Source organism: Lissotriton helveticus, chromosome 2_1 (assembly GCF_964261635.1).
Source record: "Lissotriton helveticus chromosome 2_1, aLisHel1.1, whole genome shotgun sequence".
Classification (NCBI taxonomy): Eukaryota; Metazoa; Chordata; class Amphibia; order Caudata; family Salamandridae; genus Lissotriton; species Lissotriton helveticus.
This window is the reverse complement of record NC_136059.1, coordinates 1,520,402,473-1,520,422,622: the sequence shown is the minus strand read 5'-3', so window position 1 is coordinate 1,520,422,622 and position 20,150 is coordinate 1,520,402,473. Positions and strand designations below refer to the sequence as shown.

Sequence of the window (20,150 nt, the reverse complement as noted above, 5' to 3'; positions counted from 1 at the left end):
ACAAACATTCCTTACATAACCAAAGCCAGGGGATTATTCATTTACATTCAATGTGACCGATAATTTTCTTGAAATTCAATCAATGGTACTGGAATTTACAGCAAAACGAGTTTCGCGACAGAAAATTCTTACTCCTTATATATTTTGAAATTCACCAAGAAGTAATTTTTATAGGTTGTCCTATTACAGGCGTGGGTCCCTTCTCACTACGGATGATGATGTAATATACGTCACTCTTGTTAATCCTTTGGAAAGACGTATTTTTCAAATAATTTTAGTGTACAATAATCCCTCCTTTTGTACAAGGTTCCTGAATGTCACTGTAGCAACCTTCCAAATTATACGTCTTCCTCATGCGGATGTATCGCGAATCCGTGTTTCTCCGATGCAAAAATTATCCCTGGGAACATGTGACTATGGGCATGTACAACACAATGGCCTTGAGTCCCTGTCTGTGATCACTTATTTTAAATGTATTTTCACTGCACTCACTCTTCTTTGTCTCTGCTACAAAAAGCCTTGATGGTAGAGTTGTCAAATAAGTGCATGTGGGCAGGCTCCAATGTTTGTAGTCCTCGTCTTTTGCAAATTATTTTATCACGTGGCTGAAGGCCACGTATAGTTAGCCTGATTCGCAAATAGAGGAGGGCATCAGAACTGAGCCATGGGTCTGGATTGACTCCAAGAGTCCATGCACAAGCTGAGCCAATGTTTGACACAAAAACATAATTTAACAAGCATTGCGAGAGTTTGAGCTATTGGCATTGTAAATGACGATGCCTTTTATTTATCTGTTCTGATAATTAACACATGAATAAAAGGCGTTGTCATTTACAAAGCCAATAGCGCAAACTCTTGCGAATGCTTTCACACTAGCAGATTTCAGGAGATGAACGTAAATATACATTTGGATGTGAATTTGGTGCAAACAGCATTTGTGTCCTTGCACAAAGAGTAAGATAGCAGAGTTCCGTTACAACTGCATATAATACGATAATACACAGCTTTGCTCGATTTTTTAAGCTTCAAGTGTAATTCTTAAGGGGATCATCCCTACACACTGTGGAGAGCAAATAAAGTGCAAGAAAACGATGGCTGTTCATACTTTTCTGATGACTGACTAGTTTATAATGTTTCTCATATTGAAACAATATCCGTTATCGGATATTTGAAACGAATCCACACGTGCAAAATGCACGAACACTAACTTCGCATATTTGTTGCTGTCAACTGACCATGTGGATACTACCAGTCCGTGCATGATTTTTTTGAGCCAATACCGCTTTGCATTTTGGAACTTGTGGTTTCCTTTTAACCGGAAATAGTATTCTTATACATACCAGCATGAGAAATGCTGTTTGCGCAAAAAGCAGGTGTGTTTGAAGGTGCTACGCAAGACGTGGAGTCTAAAAACTAAATTTAATGTTAAACCAAACACCAGTTGTGACAACTCATGGTAACTTTTTTTTTTTTGTAGAGTTGTATATAGCGCGAACTAGACCCGAACCCAATCGGGTATCAGAGCGCTTTACATAGCACCAGTGACGTTACATTAGACACATTAATTTTTGTTAGGCATGGGGAGATGAAGTGATTTTGCCCAGAATCACAGGAAGTTTGGCGTTGTTGCCCAGACTCGAACTCAGTACCTCGGGGTCCGAGGTCGAGCGCCCCAGCCGTTAGGCCAGCTCCTCTCCTCTTGCCCACAAAACGTAGGCGTGCACACATGTCCTTTTCAGAATGAACGCTACACACGTTGAAGGACTTCACTGTGTGAGGAGAGTTGTGCAGGCACGTAGAGAACCAGTCGGAGAGAGAGACAAGAATTACAGCTGTATTAGTGAGCTAACATCCGCTGCAAACCTGTCTGCAATCTGAAAACCTATGGCTTTAGGAGTGCATTTAAAGTACATTTTACCTGCAATGTAATTTGCATTCATAAAAGCGCTATCTACTTCGCCAGAGCACACCCCCTAACAGCACACTTCCGTGTAATACGGGGAACACTCGTCCCATGCGCGCAGGGAAACAAAGAAAAGAAGGGGTTAAGTATAGGTGTATGGTGGGAGGGTGACAAGCACAACACCTTTGAAAAAAAGGCCAAGCATCGGCAGAGGCTACTAAAAGAAGCCCAAGCGCGGAAATCTGGCAAAAGGTTTAAATGAAGCGATTTATAGCATAAACAATAAAAAACATGCAGTCGCCAAACACGCTTGATCTCCAAGAAAAACTAGTTCGGGTTATGAGATCGCGGCTCAGCTGCTTCGCCAGAGAGACAGGAGATTGGAAACGCGCGCGCGCGGCCGGCTCTGATCGCTTTCCTGAGCATGCGCGTGCCAGTCTCCTGTTTCCTGGGAAGCAGACCCAGCAACTATAGTATCGCGCCTGTGCGAAGTGCATATGGCTTCGCCACATCCCTTTGAAAATCATTCCAGCAGAACAGGTACCATTGCAAAATGACACAAGGATGCCTGCGCTGACATATGGCAGCCAACTGTGTGCCAGTGCAGGGGAAAGTAAAGGTATGTAGTGTATTGTTGTTAACACAACACATCCCTTTGAAAATGACACAGCACGGCGCAGCTAAATGGCTTGCGGCGCCGCGCTTTATTATTGTCTTGTAGATGATGCCCCTAATGTTTAGAAATATGAAACTAATTAAATATTCTGAACTGAAAACTACAGTTCAGGTAGTATCACGGATTGGATTACAATATCACAGTACTCATGTTTTTTCAAAGTAAAAAGTTGGATCACATAAATTAGAAGGTCCTTGTGCTAGTCCTGAGGAGACCTATGGAATACATAATAAAGGCGGAACGCTTCAACCCCCTCGAGGCTAACCCACCATTCAGGAATGTTCACAAGAATAACAAATTAAATGAGGACACTTCTTATGGTGTTAAAGACTTGGACACATTCATTGTCCATTTATGGTTTCTCAAAACATTTGTAAGACCAGTCGCGGCTTCCGCAGGTTAGCACGGTGGGGAGAGCGGGGAGGGGCGGGGGGGTATCAACAGCCAATAGAGTAGGATTTACTTATTTATTTTTCTGTATGGCGTTGTCTGTGACCCCTATATTTTCTATGTCTTGTAAAAAAAACTAATTCTGGGCTTGGGCAGGAGGTGATAAACACAGTCGGGCACATGCATCAAGGTAAATTGCATTCGCAAACGGTGCGAATCGCAAAATTCGGCCGTTTGCGAATGCAACTTCCTTTTTTGGGATGCATCATGTTTTTTTATTTTTTCGCAATTTAAGGAATCGCAAATATATTGCGATTTCTTAAATTGCGATTGCATTTAAGAAATTGCAATTTGTGATTTCTTAAATGCAATGCATGAATATTTTTTTTTGTGAATTCGCAAATAGGAAGAGGTAAATTACCATGAAGTTGAACTTCATGGTAATTTGCGAAAACTTTCAAAAATGCACAAAAGTGCATTTTTGAAAGTTTCATTTTACACAGTGTGTCTGAAAATTGTTCTTAAAGTTACATTTCAAGGGTGCAGGGGGGGGTCTTTGGGACCTCCCCCCCTGCACCCTTGAAATAGCGTTCCCACTTTGCGATTCCTTAATTGCGAATCGCAAAATGAGAATGGCTTCCCATTCATTCCTATGGGCTTCTAGGACCATAGGAATCAATGGGAAGGGATTCCTTAATTGCGATTCGCAAATTGTGAATCGCAATTAAGGAAAATTAAGGAATCGCAAAAAAAATTGCGATTTCTTACTGCATAGCATTTTGCGATTTCTTAATTGCGATTCCTTAATTTTCGCAATGAAGAAATCGCAAAATGTAACAATGATGCATGTGGCCGAGTGTCCTTACTGTTGGTTGCGAAATGTCTTAGTCAAATAAGCCTGTGCTGTTTATTTATTCATCCTTTCTTTTTGTGGCATTTAAATAGAATTGTTTGCTTTCAATAGGCATACATATACTGCTCAATTCAAAATACTTGCCTTTTATAGTCTCTTTGTGTTTTACCAAGCATGAAACTTTGTTTCAGCCATTTGCATGAGTTTTGTTTCCTATTTTGTCTCCTGAACATTGCGATGATGTTTTTCAGGCACTAACTGGACTTCCCAGCTCCTAAATGACATGGTATACGGCATTGTAGGAAAGGAACCTCCACAAGAAATTCCAATGCTTGAATTCGGAACTCCAGACAAACTAGAGGTCGGTATAAAAACTGCAAAATTTTGTTTTGTAGTATTGAAAACAGTACTAGTGTTAGAATTATACTCTTTAACACAAACCTAGGTGATTATCTGTGAAAATCCTTCTATATTGTATATTCTGTGCTACCTAACCCAAAGGCAACTCCTTCATGTGAACACGCCTCTATAGTGAATAGTATGATCAGACGTGGATTTTTTTTTCAATGACACACACAGAAATTGAACCCTGGTGTTAAAGGGGCTGGGAAAGAGGGAACAAGATAGCCACAGAAATCGAACCCGGGTGTTAAAGGAGCTGGGAATGGTGAAACAGGAGATCCCATTTTTGTTCAGAAATTAGCTCCCCTAGTCAAATGACCTCACAAATGATGATTAGACCATTTAACTGACTCAAATATTTTTTCCTTCACTTCTCTGACCACTGATTACTCAACCTAAAACACAGATCTCCTTCATATGATCATATGCCTTTGGGACTTTATGGGAACAATAATCTAAATTGTTGTGAAATGAGATCGGATCCCTTTGTAAAGCATGAAATTGCTACCTGGAGACTTGCTAGCATTTTGAATATCTGGTTGCTTAATTAAAAGAGGCTAGTTCATTATTTCACCAAGCACGATTGCTGGTTTTACAGTAAAAAGTAGCTAAGGATAACTCCTACCAACTGCACTTAAACCCACTTAACACCATCTCTTAGAAATACATTTGTTTGAAAGCAAGACATGTAAGAGGGTCTATCAACCATCATCCTTTATCTTCTCTTTGCCTGTGTTTATGTTTTGTTACCTCTGGTTAGGGTTACCTTGACATTAACTACATATCCTCCACTTTCCATATATACTTAATGCAGATATCAGCAGTACGATACGTAAAAGCTATGCTCATTTAGAAATTAGTTTTTTAACAATATAACTGTACAGTCAAGAACATTACTATTCAGATATGTCATACTCCGAAACAGCTGTTTAAAGTAAGATAAAATGTCCTCATAAAATACAAATGGGGGCGTGGCCACCGGAGCAATGAAATAGGATGTGTCTTTGGTGGGCTCTGTCTCCTCGGGGCCCGCTGTACTGAGTTAACGCACACCGGAGCGGCAGTGGCGATCTGGGGCACCTGTTTCTGCTCCTAGAACCAGTTGGGGCTTGCCTGCTCGCCGATCACGCTCCGGATAGCTGGATCCCTTGCAGATCACAGTGGCAATATTCCGCGACTGGGAGCGGTGATTACCAGCTGCCATTTTGAGGCTGGGGACGGAGACTCATGGACAGGCTCAGGTGAGTGTCGGCTGTCTTTGGACACCTCGGGAGCCCTCAAAAACCTGTCGCAGCTTCCTCGGGGACAGCCTGCATCCCCGCCTGAGCCGGGGGGCGCTATCCTACGCTCCGGAACTTGGAAAAACTACAGAGGGGACCGGCGGCCGCCATCTTCAAGCAGGCATTCGCGGCAGGCCCGTCCCCATCACTATCCCACCGATGTAGCGGCTCGTCGGACCAATATCCCGGAGGTGAGCTTGCAACCATTTCTCCAGGGCAGATTCTTGGGGGCGCAGGTTCCTGTTCCCGAGGTCTGTGAGGGCCCACCTGATCACTGCTTGAACTCCGGACCGCTGGATCCACACCGGGAGCGGTGATCATCACCAGCCATCTTGGGGCTGGAGCCCAGGACTCGTACCTGACTCTTGGGAGCCATTGGCGGCCCCCGGACATCACAGGCGCTCTTAGGAACCTGCCGAAACCTACCAGAACACTGCCTGTGCACCTGCTTGAGCCTATAGGCAACACCCTGCACCTTTTGGCCTCAAGCAGCTGAGGAGGGATAGGCGGCTACCATCTTCAATTAGGCATCTGCGGCGGGCCGTCTCCTCTCCTGGCATGCAGGCACTGTGACTTGTTTGGCTAGCTCGCCGGGGGAGCTAGCGTTTGCTCACCTAGGGGGCCCCCCCGGCAGATGAGAGGACTGGGAGAGGAGCATTCTCCACTGCAGAGGCTGTGGCGAGCAGTGCTGGGCGACAGCCTGTTAAACAGGCCGAGACTCGGCCCTGGGATCGATGTTGATGCTGGGGGGCAGCTTGGTGCGTTGAGTCCTAAGAGAGAGTGGCCACACGCATCCCATGCTCATCTCTACCTCGCCCGGGCCATCTAGAAGCACCCTTCTCCCTCGGCACATGGAAGATGCCTGGCTGGTGAGCCTTTAGGGCGGATTCCCCCTCCCCTGGTGAGCGGGTATAGTGGCTGTGTGCTGTGTGGCTGTGGAGAGGGCCTACTAAGACAGAACGTATTGGATGTGTGAAAGATTCTGGCATATTGACGGCGGTCTGGAGGTGGCTGGATGTGGACTGGTCTTACCTGCTGAGCGGTGGCCCATGGGTCCATCATATTGAGATATCCCGACCCTGACAGCGACCTGCGCTGACACCACGGTTGTTGCCACTGTGGCACATGTTGAGTGAGCGGTGGTCCTTACGAACTTTGCATGCTGCTGAGAGCCACAAGAGTGGGTGGTCCCATAAATCTCACATTGGGCTACGCTGCACCTGCACCGGACAGTGGCCCCCCTTGCCCTTGACACTCCGGGGCCGCCCGCACGGTGGATCTTGGAGACAGACTCACGCTCCCCTAGCGGCAGGTGTGGAGACTGCAAGCCACGTGGCTTCAGAGACAGGTCACAACTGCCACGCATTGGGCATGTGAACTCTTCTGTGACACCAGGGACTGGAGGCTTCCTGACAGTGAGTGTGCTGACCCGGGGGAGTAATCTGAGGATCAGCGCGGGCCACCCTGGCCATTGCTGAGACTACAGTAGACGCACAAGACGCTCTAAGGCCCGGTGCGGGGAATGGCGTGGAGCATCCCCACCCTTGGGAGTCCAGCGTGCCGCTCTTGGACGGATAGAGGCGCACAAATACACAGCATAGGAAGAGCCGATCCCACGATGTCGTGGCAATACGTTGAATGGGCGAACTCCACCGCAGTGATGATCCCCCATGTGAGACTCCATAACTTGGTGCCTTTGTACTCCAGCTTTGCCACGCTCTCAGGCACGTAAAGAAATCCCGGTGACATCTCTGTGAAGCAATATCCCCCGCCGGAAGTAGAATGCAGTCCTCAGCTTCGACACCGGTACAGATGGGTGGGGAACCTTCGGCGCCAGTCACACAAGGTTACACGGATTGGTTCTTACAGGAGATACGCACGGTTAGCTCTTCCCTCAAAGAGGAATTTAAGTCTGGACTCTGTGATATTCAAAGAGAAGTAACTGAGGTTGGGGACTGGGTGGATGACCTACAGCGGACTGTTGATGCCCGGTCAGAGGACAACGAGATGCTACTGTGGTGCATTAGTGCATTAGAAGATCAACCCGTAGTATAGGAGCCACTGCAACAATACTCGCATACAGGGGGTCTCCATCGGTGCTGAAGGCACAGACATAGTGGCGATTACTGCTGAACTACTGCAGACGGTACGAGGAGATGACAATGGTTCCCCGCCCGCCCTTGATTGGGCCCACAGAGCCTTCAGGGGAGTGGTTTGTAAAGACAGTGGACTGTCGATGCCCGGTCAGAGGACAACGAGATGCTACTGTGGTGCATTAGTGCATTAGAAGATCAGCCCGTGGTATAGGAGCCACTGCAACAATACTCGCATACAGGGGATCTCCATCAGTGCTGAAGGCACAGACATAGTGACGTTTACTGCTGAACTACTGCAGACGGTACGAGGAGATGACAATGGTTCCCCACCCGCCCTTGATTGGGCCCACAGAGCCTTCAGGGGAGTGGTTCGTAAAGACAGTGGACCGGATATCCTCACCAGGGTGCACTTTTTTACAGAAAAGGAAGCAATCATGCAGGCGGCCCGCAACATGACAGAGATCAAATATCAGGGGCACACAATCCAACTCTACCAAGACCTCTCCGCTGTCACTCTCCGTAAACGGCAAGGCTTCAAGCCTGTTACTGATAAACTACGAGCACAGGGCATTCATTACCAGTGGGGTCACCCCTTTGCGCTCTTGTTTCAGTAAGAGGGCAAACGCCGATCACTGCAATCACTGGCAGAGGCCAAGGCCTTACTGGGCCTACCTGATGACCACCCGGTGGACAAAGCCTCTTATTCCTTGGGGGCCGTGATCTTAAGCCCAGGTGGGCCACAGTTCCCCCACGACGCTCAAATAAGCAGCATGCAGGTCTATAGTCCCAGGAGGTAAGAAAAGATGTTATCGATCATTTGCACATCCTCAGCGGGGCCCCTCACCAGCACACTTGACTACTGGCTCTATATAAGGATGGGGCATTATGGAAGTGACTACTTGCAACATACCCACGGTGCCCCAGTGCCGATCCACTAAGCAACATGCAAAACTATACTCTCAAGCAACAGAAAAGGATATCATTGCCCACCTGCACACTTTTAGCAGGGGCCCCTCCCCTGCTCACTCAACTGCTGAGTCCCTCTGAAAGCAATCTGCCACGTTGTCTGCCAGACAAGCTGCGCATGGAGCGGGACTCGACCGGACACTGGTACCAGCACAAAATGGAGGGAGGCGATGAGACCCTCATCTGGGAATTAGAGAGGTAACAGGTGGGCCCTGAGGACTCACGGGGCCTGCCTTGACTGTACTCTGACACTTAAACTGCACCCTTGATGGCCCCCCTCCCCGAACCTACTCCTAAAGAGGGTGACTCCTCCAGCGGGATCAGAGCACCTTTTTGCTGGTGTCTGTGCACAGAGAAGGCCTTGTTGAGTTTAGTTGGCCCGCTGTTGGTTTTTATGTTATTTTGGATGTTTCCACAAGTCGATTATGACATCACTGGCAACACTGGTAGTAGTGTAACTGTGGCTGTGTGCAGGGGTGGTAGACACAGGCAAACTGGCGTTCACGTCTTCATAAATGGGTTGGTTACACAGATGGAGGTCTAGAGGGATGGGGACCACATGGCCTTGCGGAGGCGGGAGGGCAGGTGCCTGGTGCGGGTATGGTGACGCTCGTGTGTTACACAACATATGCTAACCTAGCACAGTTAGACCCTATACATCAGACGGGGGCGTCCCTCTTGCTCACCCACTACCCATGGGAGACACTAAATTGCTCTCACTGGATGTCCAGGGCCTAACTTCCCCGAACAAGCGAAAGCAAATATGGCGCTACTTCTTACACCATGACCCAGACATCATAATGTTACAGGAGATCCACCTGATGAAGGCAGACCTGCACCGCATTACGAATTCGAAGTATCCCCACCGTTACTGGGCCTATGTCGTCACTAAGACCCTAGGGGTATGGGTGCTGTGCAAGGCCAATTTTCACCTCTGTAACTCACGTGACTTGGGGTGGGTGGGGGCTCTATCTGAGATTGCAACTGTTACGGGGAAAGCGACAGTTGACGCTACTTATTGTTTATGCCCCAAACACCACCCAAAACGTGTACATCTGGCGTGTACTATCTGAATAACTAAAGGGGGTGGACGGGGATGTGGTGGTATGCAGGGACTTCAATTTAGTTTGGGACCCTACCATAGACAGAAGCACTGCAACATTTCAAAATATGGGAGCAATGTCGGCACATCTTAATAAGGACATTGAAGGATGGGGCCTGGTGGATGCGTGGCGGTACAAACATCCAGGCGTACGGGACTACTCCTACTATTCACATGTACACACTTCCTATTCGTGCATCAATTACGCTTCCGTCGTGCCATCTCTCCTTACATGCCTGCGCTCAGCATAGCTGTTTGACATCTCCATCTCTAATTATGCACTTCTTGAACTCACATGGGAGGATCGAATTTCCCGCCCTGTCTGCCCGCCCGATGGTATATGCTCTCGCATCTGTTGCGGGATCCGGTGGATGTGTAGGAGATACGAAAGAGTAACAAATACTTTCACCTTAACACCTCCCCCGAGATCTCTCTGCACACTTTGTGGGATCGGTTCAAAGTAACGGCACGGGGCACAATAACGTCCATTACCATTGCCAGAGGGAGGGAGGCAAAATTTGTAGAATCTAAACTCACTGCAGGGATCAAGCTACTAGAGCGTAAGGACAAAGAGGCCCCAACCCGATGTATCAAAAGACAATTAGCCCTGCTGCATGGGCAGTTGCGTGCAAATCGCACAGGAAAGGCTGAGCGGGCCCTGCTGGCCCTGCAGCAGAAATACTATGAAGGTGGGAGGGCTTCTGGGTCATAAATTGCGACAGCGCCAGGCAAAAGCACACATTGCCAAAATCCAGACAGGTGATGCCAACTGGGCAACGACAGAAAAGAATAAAGCAGAGGCGTTCTGTGATTATTATCAGCAGCTATACTCCACTCCTACCTTGCTGATTGTGAGTGGGAGCCACTGTCCACACATCACGCATCCCTCGTAGACAGCCCCATTACAATGGAGGAATTAGGTGCAGCCATTAAGAGTCTCTCTCGTGAAGCCTCAGGACCGGATGGGCTCCCTTTGCATTTTTACCGCGTCTTCCTCCCGCAGCTGTAGGAAACCTCCCGTGCCTGTATAATTCCTTCACGGGTGACACAGGACTCACCCCCACCATGGCCATGGCAATGATCACCCTTATCCCTAAGGCAGGCAAGGACCCAGCGCAGTGTTCTTCTTGCCTGCTCAACACTGATGCCAAGATTTTTACTAAAATATTAGCCACATGCCTCAAGTCCCACCTCCCTGGCCTCATTGATCCCGACCAGGTGGGGATGCTAGAGAAACCAAATGGTTCTCTTGGGTTTAGTCACTGTTTGTAGCGATAGCATGGTTCTTTGGAATTGAGAGTGGACTCCCTTTGTTTTTTCATTACTTGTAGATGAGGCCGAATCCACGACTTATTATACCTCTTCACTCCCTTTTTTGTTTTTTGGAAAAGACGAACATGACAGGGGTTTTATGACTGACACAATCTGTGGGGCAAAGTCCAGAGAGGAGTTAAACAGAAAGACCAGAATATGAGCAGATAACTAGTAAGGAATAGTAGTAGGAGGAATAAAAACAAGAAGTGGAATGGAATTGGAGGATTAAGAAGGTAAAAAGAGAATATCATTCTTACTTGGGTTCAGCTTAAAAAAAAGCAAACCCATCCATGCCTCAATTGCCATCAAACACGTGGCACAACCTTCCTTAAGTGAATGAGAAAAAGAAAGAAGATTTCAAGATCATCATCATGGAAATGAGAATCAATACCATGAGTAGAAATAGCAGCAAACAGAGGAGTCGTATAAAGAGAGAAAAGAAGCGGACACAGTCCCGATACTACGATAAGGCAAAGCTTCACTTGTCCCTAAAGGGATATTTGTCTGTGTTTATGAGGCACCTCCTCACAGGCCAATTGGACTATGGCATAGCTCTTGCTTTCCAGTTCTCTCTAAAAGTATTCCCTTGCCATGGGATTTATATCGTTCTGTTGGTGGTCTGGAAGGTAGCTTATATTGTCCTTTCTTTAAGTTTTTATCTATACTACTATTATAAAGAGAGAGCTGAAACCTTTGAGGCGGGTAATCTCAAGAAGTACAGCACCAATTGCAACACCCAATACAGCATTGTAAAGGGGAGTTGCAGCAGATGGACATAGGCTATACATCTGGCCACCATATACATTACAAAGGTCAAACAACCTTAGGGGTAAAGTAGTCCCTTGCGGGCGTTGGCATTCTGCTGTCAGCGAGGGGCGTGTCAAAGTAGCGTGGGTGTGTCAAAGTAGCGATGGGCGTCTCAAACTACACTTTGTGGGCGTCACCGTTGGCAGAGGGGCCGGGCCCAAAACAAAAAACTATAATAAAATATGCGCGCACATTCACGCTCCATTACTGATACTGATAACACTCACAGTACTTGCCCCGCTAACTAAAACAAAGCTTTACTCATTTGTGAGCCTCGGCGTTGGCAGAGGGGGCTGGCATCCAAAAAAGGGGAGCGGCTTTCAAAAGCGCACTATTCACTCGGCGCAACATTCACGCCTTTGTGGGCGTCACCGTTGTCAGAGGGGCTGTGGCTGGCATAAAGAAAGGGGCGCGGCTTTCACAAGCGCGGAATTCACTCGGCCCCACATTCACGCCTTTGTGGGCGTCAACTTTGTCAGAGGGGCCAGGCCCAAAACTAGAAACAATAAAGAAATGGCCGCCGATTTTACTGTGCAAGCTCATTCACGCTCCATCAATGATAACACTCACAGTATTTGCGGCGGGAACAAAAACAAAGCTTCACTCATTTGTGAGCCTCGGCGTTGTCACAGGGGGCTGGCATAAAAAAATGGGCGCGGCTTTCACAAGCGCCCAATCACGCTCCATTACTCATAACACTCACAGTACTTGCGGCGATAAGTAAAACAAACCTTTCGTCATATGTCAACCTCGCCCGTTGTCAGAGGGGGCTGCCCTAAAAAAAGGGGCGCGGCTTTGTCAAACGCAGAATTTACTTGCCGGCACATTAACGAAACATTACTGATAAGTCAGAGTACTTACTTTATATAGTACGGCCAGAAATTTAAAGTTAAACACACTTTTACTCACTGCTTCACTCATGGACAGTTATATGTCGCACTCTCTAGGTCTGGCAATGTGCTAAATCAATTTATTCTACGCCCACATTCAAATGAAACCAAAATGTTGCATACCGTGAAATCTTACAATAATTTGGAATTTAATATTACAAACATTGCACACATTACATTTCATCCCAGGACAACGTCGGGACGGGCTGCTAGTTTTTCATATAGGGGAGGGCTTGCCACTCTTTTACATACCCCGGCCTGTGTTCCCTGTCGCTTGATTCTCCTCTAATGTTCTGATGAACTGCTTTGAATGTGATATTCTGCTATCGCTATTCTTCCCAGGACATGTGTCCCCAATTTGCTTGACCTTTTTTTTACTTTACTTAATAAACAGACGTTACAAAATAAAAAAATAATGTTCTCAGGAGGATAACACCACATTAGAAGTGAAAACTAAAAACTGCAAAAAAACAGCAGGCCAGAAGGCATGCCTTCTAAATTAACGACCTCCTGATCTTAAATGATATCCTCGTCAAAATAAGAACTGCCCAAACTCTTTTACAATTCAAAAAGAATATGAAATCTGACCTGTGCAGGGAACAATACAAAAGAGACCTTCAGTGTTATCTATTCAACAGTCATTTTCAACAATCGCAGTGGTATCCATGGGCTCATGCCCATGTGCAATGGCTATTGAGTTAGGTGTGTGCTTTATGAGTCTGACCTACACATGCATACCTATCATGCAGCTGCATATCCCTTGACATGAGTGCCACTGTGGGAATACCTCTCAATATGCATCTAAGTACAGTGTTTAATGTATGGGTATATAGCATAATTTATACACCCGAATAAAGTATTTAACAACAGTAACTAAAAGGAGTTATGAGTTTCAGGTTCAAAACTGTTAGCTTCTCAAGTGGTACTGCCAGCGCAAATTTGATAGTAGATGGGGCCCATGGAAACAATAGCAGGACGTGATTGCGATAATAGTGGGCGGAGAACGAGTGTCTACTAATATTTAAATGACTGGGGATATCGTTCCAGCCCAACAATAATATACCGAGGACTAATCCAGGAGGTGGGAGAAATTGTGATAATATGTATAATGGTAGGAGGTCCTCTGCGATGATACCCACCCGGCACTTCCGAACAAACCTCCCGGGTGTTGAGACTGCTTTCTCTAGCTTAATGTATCGACTTGTTCTTACCCCAATATGTATCCGGGTATTATGATTGTTTGTTTTACCAATATGTTGTATCCACCTGTCCCTATCCCTTTGGGTCTCTCCCCCCTATGTCCTTGTATCCCACCTGTTACTACTGTAAAGCGCTCTGATACCCTCACAGGTCTGGATCGTGCTCTATAAAACACTAAATAAATAAATAAATAAAATAAAAATTGATGTACTTTAGTAACTGCTTAATAAAAAGAAGTGTTAAAAAAAAAACCTTTAGCTTATGGATAAAATCATACAGCCTCTCGTTCAATGATGCCATCGTAGGAAATCATTCATTCTTTTGAACCAGATCAGAAGAAAGTACTATGTGATTTGTAACACATATGGCATTAATGAAAAGTTGAAACATAAATCCACGACATTTATATTCTGTGACCATTTGTATCCTCGTTTACTCATTAGGAAACAAACCTGTGCATAGCAGTAATTTAAACTCCAGTTGCTGCCTTCGAGGAGCTCATTTGAGAGCATTGCATTGCCTTCAGACACCTGTTGATAATTCTCTTCCCGCCCAGCGACCTGGGTTTCCCTCTTAACATGTTCGATGCACACCTCCCCCTAAAGCGGTGTGATGACTGAGGAATCTGTAGGCGGTAGTTTTGATGAAAACGTGGTGCCTCACACTCAAATCTGTAATGTTAGCAAATATGAAAAGGGGGTTATCTGCATGTATAATGTGGCTCTCCGAATTTAGTGCATAATTTGCTAATTTTTAAAAGTCCATGTCTCACACACAGAAAAATACCCCAAGTTTCAGGTAATGTCATATGTACCCTGAAGCTGAAGCCATGTGATCTAAATAAAGCTCGAGCCTCTATGCACACACTAAACTCTAAACTCACAAGATTATTGGACCCAGAGGGTGTCCCTGGATCGGTTTGTTCTCTATTTCCTTAGAAGTCTGGCAAAGATACAATAGGAAGATGCACTTAAAGAGAGCGTGGCTTTGGTCTGTCTTCAGCCACACTGGGTTCTAGGTCTTTTTATGGTTTGCCATTGCTTGGATGGGCATCATGGTTATGCCATGTCACGTAGCATTACAATCAATCATTCAATCAAAACATTTACAGAGCGCGCTACTCACCCGTGTGAGTCTCAAGGCGCTGAGGGGGGGGGGGGGGAGGGGCTGCTACTGCTCGAAGAGCCAGGTCTTGAGATGTTTCCTGAAGGTGAGATGGTCCTGGGTCATTCGTAGGTGTGCGGGGAGGGAGTTCCATGTCTTGGCTGCCAGGTAGGAGAATGATCTTCCTCCGGTGGTAGTTCTGCGAATCCGTGGGACGGTGGCGAGGGCGAGGTTGGCGGATCGGAGCTGGTGGGTGGGGGTGTAGAACGAGAGGCGGTTGTTGAGGTATTCGGGGCCTATGTCGTGGAGCACCTTGTGTGCATGGGTGATAAGCCTGAACGTGATCCTTTTGTTGACGGGAGCCAGTGTAGGTTTCTAAGGTGGGCGGATATGTGGCTGTGGCGGGGGATGTCGAGGACGAGTCGTGCGGAGGCGTTCTGTATGCGTTGTAGTCGTTTCTGAAGTTTGGCGGTGGTTCCTGCGTAAAGGGCGTTTCCGTAGTCCAGTTGGCTGGTGACGAGGGCCTGGGTGACGGTCTTTCTGGTTTCGGTGGGGATCCATTTGAAGATTTTTCGGAGCATGCGCAGGGTGTTGAAGCAGGAGGATGAGACGGTGTTGACTTGCTTGGTCATTGTGAGGGAGGAGTCCAGGATGAATCCCAGGTTGCGAGCGTGGTCCGAGGGTGTCGGCGCGGAGCCCAGTGCTGAGGGCCACCAGGAGTCGTCCCAGGCGGACGGGGATTGTCCGAGGATGAGGACCTCCGTCTTGTCTGAGTTCAGCTTCAGGCGACTGAGCTTCATCCATTCTGCGACGTCCTTCATTCCTTCCTGGAGGTTGGTTTTGGCGGTGGCTGGTTCTTTGGTGAGAGAGAGTATCAGCTGGGTGTTGTCGGCGTAGGAGATGATGTTGATGTTGTGTTTGCGTGCGATGGCGGCGAGGGGGCTCATGTAGATATTGAAGTGGGTTGGGCTGAGCGAGGAGCCTTGTGGTACGCCGCAGATGGTCTCGGTGGCCGCTGAGCGGTTGGGGGGGAGGCGGACTCTCTGGGTTCTGTCGGAGAGGAACGAGGTGATCCAGTCCAGGGCCTTTCTTTGGATCCCATTGTTGAAGAGGCGGGTTATTAGGGTGCAGTGGCAGACGGTATCTAAGGCGGCCGAGAGGTCTAGGAGGATGAGGGCGGTTGTTTCTCCGTTGTCCATCAGGGTCCTGATGTCGTCGGTGGCTGCGATGAGGGCAGTCTCGGTGCTGTGGTTGGCTCGAAATCCGGACTGGGATGGGTCGAGCAAGTTGTTTGCCTCGAGGAAGGCTGTCAGCTGTTTGTTGACGGTCTTCACGATGACTTCATTGTGCCATTTGTTGTTCCATATACTTTGAAGTACGGGGAATTAATTTGTTCTTTTTTAGGCTGCAGATGCAACTTGATGTGCTGTTTGTAATTGAGAGAGTGTGTTCATAGGTAGATCTACACAATTAAATACAATTCTTAACAAGTGTCAACACCATAAATCTTCTTTATCGTCTTTATTTCTTATTGATTCTTCGCAAAACAAATGTCCTAGCCGCCAACAAGTGTTTTGTCTCTATGTGGTGTGAACCACAGACTTCCTCAGGGCTAGAATTCATACCACAAAAGGTCTGTATTACAATTAGATAATCTTTCCATTGTAAAATTATTGCACAGAACAAACACAGCACCATTAATGTTGTGGCAAAACTTGGTAACAATTATGATCAACAAGAGTAATATCAACAGTCCAATCATTGTGTGTTACCATTATTGTAAACAAACCAGAAAACGGTAACGAACCAAAACACCACAAGCAAAGTGATAACAAACCACTTAATTATTAATGTGAAAAGATAAGGAAAAAAAGAGAAAAGGACCAAGCAAAAAAGAGTGAAGAAAGAAAAGGACCAAGGTTACAAACCACTAAGTTCCTAGTGAAAGAATTTTTAAACGTCAAGGACCATAAAATGACCGTACCCCAGACATGCATAAAGTAGTAGTATTAAGGACGACCTAACAGGCAATATAATGTAACCAGCCACTCACCCGAAATCTCACAGCAGTCTGGAGTAAATAACAATTATCCAATAATAAAATTCATATGTCACATTCCAAAGTACCTAAAATCATAAAGAGCCTAGTAAGCAAATATTATCCAAAAGGTTAATGTGCTTTAAATGTTCGCAAAGCACCTTATCATCGAGTATATTGTACTCACTATAACTATCCAATCCACGAGACAATAATGAAGTGTCTCCAATGTCCCTTGTATATAAAGTTTCCATCAGGTAACCTATTGTAAACAAGAACCTTTTGAAACAATACACCACCAATAATCAATCATTCCAAATCATATCATCAGATATAAAAGGATAAGAGGCTGGGCTGGACCACCCCTCTTGTCTCCTGCTTGCATAATGTGCCGTTGTTCTGCCCTGCTATAATTACCCTGCACAAAGGTACTGTGTTTTTCCTACTGTTGGTTCTCCTCTAAAGGCCATGCGTTACAGTAGTTTCTTGGGATGTGGGCAAGCGAAAAGCTTCGCCAGTGGCCTCGGGGGACCCCACAAGTACATACTTGCACCCCCATTGACATATTCCTGGTTCCAGTGGTTAATGGTATCTCCAAGGAGATTCAACTGGCTGACAGAGGTCTTTCACTTAGAGCCAAAGATGTGATCCCTCTAGCAACATCGTCTTCTCCCCCAACCCTCTCCCCATCGCCTACATAAGTGGCTTGCCCTAACTGTGGGGATGAAAATCATATTCAATCTTTTTTCTCTTCTCCTGGCAATGACGATAGGTAGGCCAGGGCGGGTGGAGAACAAGCTCAAACCAGCATTACTGTGGACACACCTTCCCCTGAACATGCTCCTGTGGCTAAACGCAGAAAGGGGTTCTTTAAATCAAAGGTGAGAATTCCCGAAGCTCGTACTTCATGTGGGAATCAGCAGCCCAAGGACTTTAGCTGTTTGGGCTCTGACAAAATCACTTGGGAACACATTTGAGTGCCATTGTCTGAGCCACTTGATTGTAAACTTTGTCCATTGTATGATTGCATTAGTGTTATGGAGGAGACTTTGGGCAAAATTAGACTTGGTGGGGAGGGATGTCTACCAGACGGACCTAATGAAGGGCAGAGGGCAAGTACTAAAACACTTGTCCATGCATCCCTAGCTGAGGAGGTAAGTGAGATCAGCCCCAGCAAACCTGGTATTAGGCAACAAAATAAAGCCATTAGTGATCCTGCTCTTACTGCTGCCGCCCTGTGCTGGAAGGCAATGTCTGTTCCAATCATAAGGGCACAAGGAAGGCCAATACCTCTCCTGATGTGATTTGCAATTACACTAGTGAAGAAGCCCTTCCTGTGATTAACTTACCTCCTGCTTCCTGCCCTTATGTGGCTATATTAGCTAGTGTTTCTTGGCTGGTCCTTGGTGCTATTAAGTCCAAATCAAAAAAGTCTTTATTTCTTTTTTTTCAATCATAAAAGACGATTACAACCTTAAACATTTTCAATTTTTTTTTTTTTTTTACAATTTAGAATTTTTTAAAATTACCCTTCATTGACAGCTAGTAAAATTCACAGTTCATCACTTCGTCTCTCAATTAACAATTATTATTGGCCAACCACCGAACATAAAATCTATAGATTACAATAATTAAATAAGTTATATTAAAAAGAAGACATAAATATTTTAGAATTTTTCAAAATTCATCACTAGGTACATTACTCACTAGATACATTTTACAGTTTCAAATGTCAATGGTTCAATACAGCGGCCAAATCTCTTTGCCTCAAGCATGTTCCAGTACAGGTCTCGGAATGTTTTTCTAGGTGGAAAGAGATTCCCCACTGGGTCATCCCACAATGGAGATAATCCCATAGCCTTGTAAATTGCCTTCACCTCCCTTATCCATACTATTTTATGAGCCTTATCGAAGTCTCTTACCTCGAGGAAGGCCCGTGCATACTGGGAGAGTTCTGGAGTAACCCATAATCTCCTCCAGTAGGCAACCGATCTATATCTGGCCATATCCTCGAGGCTATGAGACCCTAGGTCGTAATGGAGAGGGATCAGTGGAGTGGAGGCCGGTAAAACTGTGATGTTGCGCAAAAATTTATTTTGCGCACCCGTCAGACTTTTCAAGTTACTGAGCCCCCACAGTTCCGCCCCATGGAGAACTGCTGCTTCAACTTTAGCGTCATAAATCTTTAGAGCCGGGGTGATTGGCCTAGTGTGAGATAAATAAAATTCCTTAGTGAGTGCTCCTGTCAGTTGTGCGTGTTTCGTGACCAGCTGGTTGGTGTGCTATTTCCAATCTAATTTGGATGATAAGGTTATGCCCAGATAATTAAATACTTGGGTCTGCTCCAGTTGAACCCGATCCATAACCATCTTCCCTCTGACGAATTAATTTTTTTATGTAGGACCATGAACGTTGTCTTTGATGTATTAATGACAAGACTATGGTCTTTGCAAAAAACCTCAAAGACTCCAACAGCCTTTTGGAGGCCCTGCTGTGTTAATAGCGTGTCGTCAGCAAACATCAACAGGGGGATCGGCTTGCCATCCAGCTTGGGGGCATCGGTTGGTTGCTGTTCAAAATAGCCGATCACCCTGTTGATGTATAGTGAGAAGAGTGTAGGGGCAAGTACACACCCTTGGCGGACCCCCCTGGCGATAGGGAATTTATCAGTTATGCTTCCCTGCTGGTTCCAACGGACCCAGGCCTAATTATTTTCATGCAGTCTAATTGAAAGTGACAAAATATCAACTGGGATGCCCTGCTCTTGTAAGGCTGCCCACAGCTTAGTGCGGGGCACCAAATCAAACGTTGATTTAAGATCAACGAAGACTCCAAAAAGCATACCCCCCCCCAGTGACACTACACGCCAATATAATAAAACAAATCTAAAAACTTGGTCAATGGTACTGGTGTGACTGCGAAACCCTGCCTGTAGGGGCGACAGAATATCCTTTTCCTCTATCCAGCCCTGAATACGCTGCAGTAAGAGCCTTGCCACTACCTTTTGTATGCAAGCAATCAGGTTAATTGGCCTGTAATTTCCTGGGTCCGAGCACTCCCCCTTTTTAAAAATTGGAATAATCTCGGCACCCTTCCAGGACTCAAGTATTGGTGAGTCCATCGCAATGC

General features: G+C 46.2%; 1 protein-coding gene across 2 annotated transcripts in view; it reads left to right on the top strand.

Moving 5' to 3' along the window:
* LOC144818749 (sulfotransferase 6B1-like) overlaps nucleotides 1-20,150 on the top strand; it is a 283,225-nt gene that overhangs the window by 43,972 nt on the left and 219,103 nt on the right. For both annotated transcript variants that reach the window (XM_078676457.1, XM_078676458.1), the window contains exon 2: nucleotides 4,074-4,183. In XM_078676457.1, coding sequence (XP_078532583.1) covers nucleotides 4,074-4,183 — 110 coding nt within the window. The remainder of the gene's footprint in view (nucleotides 1-4,073; nucleotides 4,184-20,150) is intronic.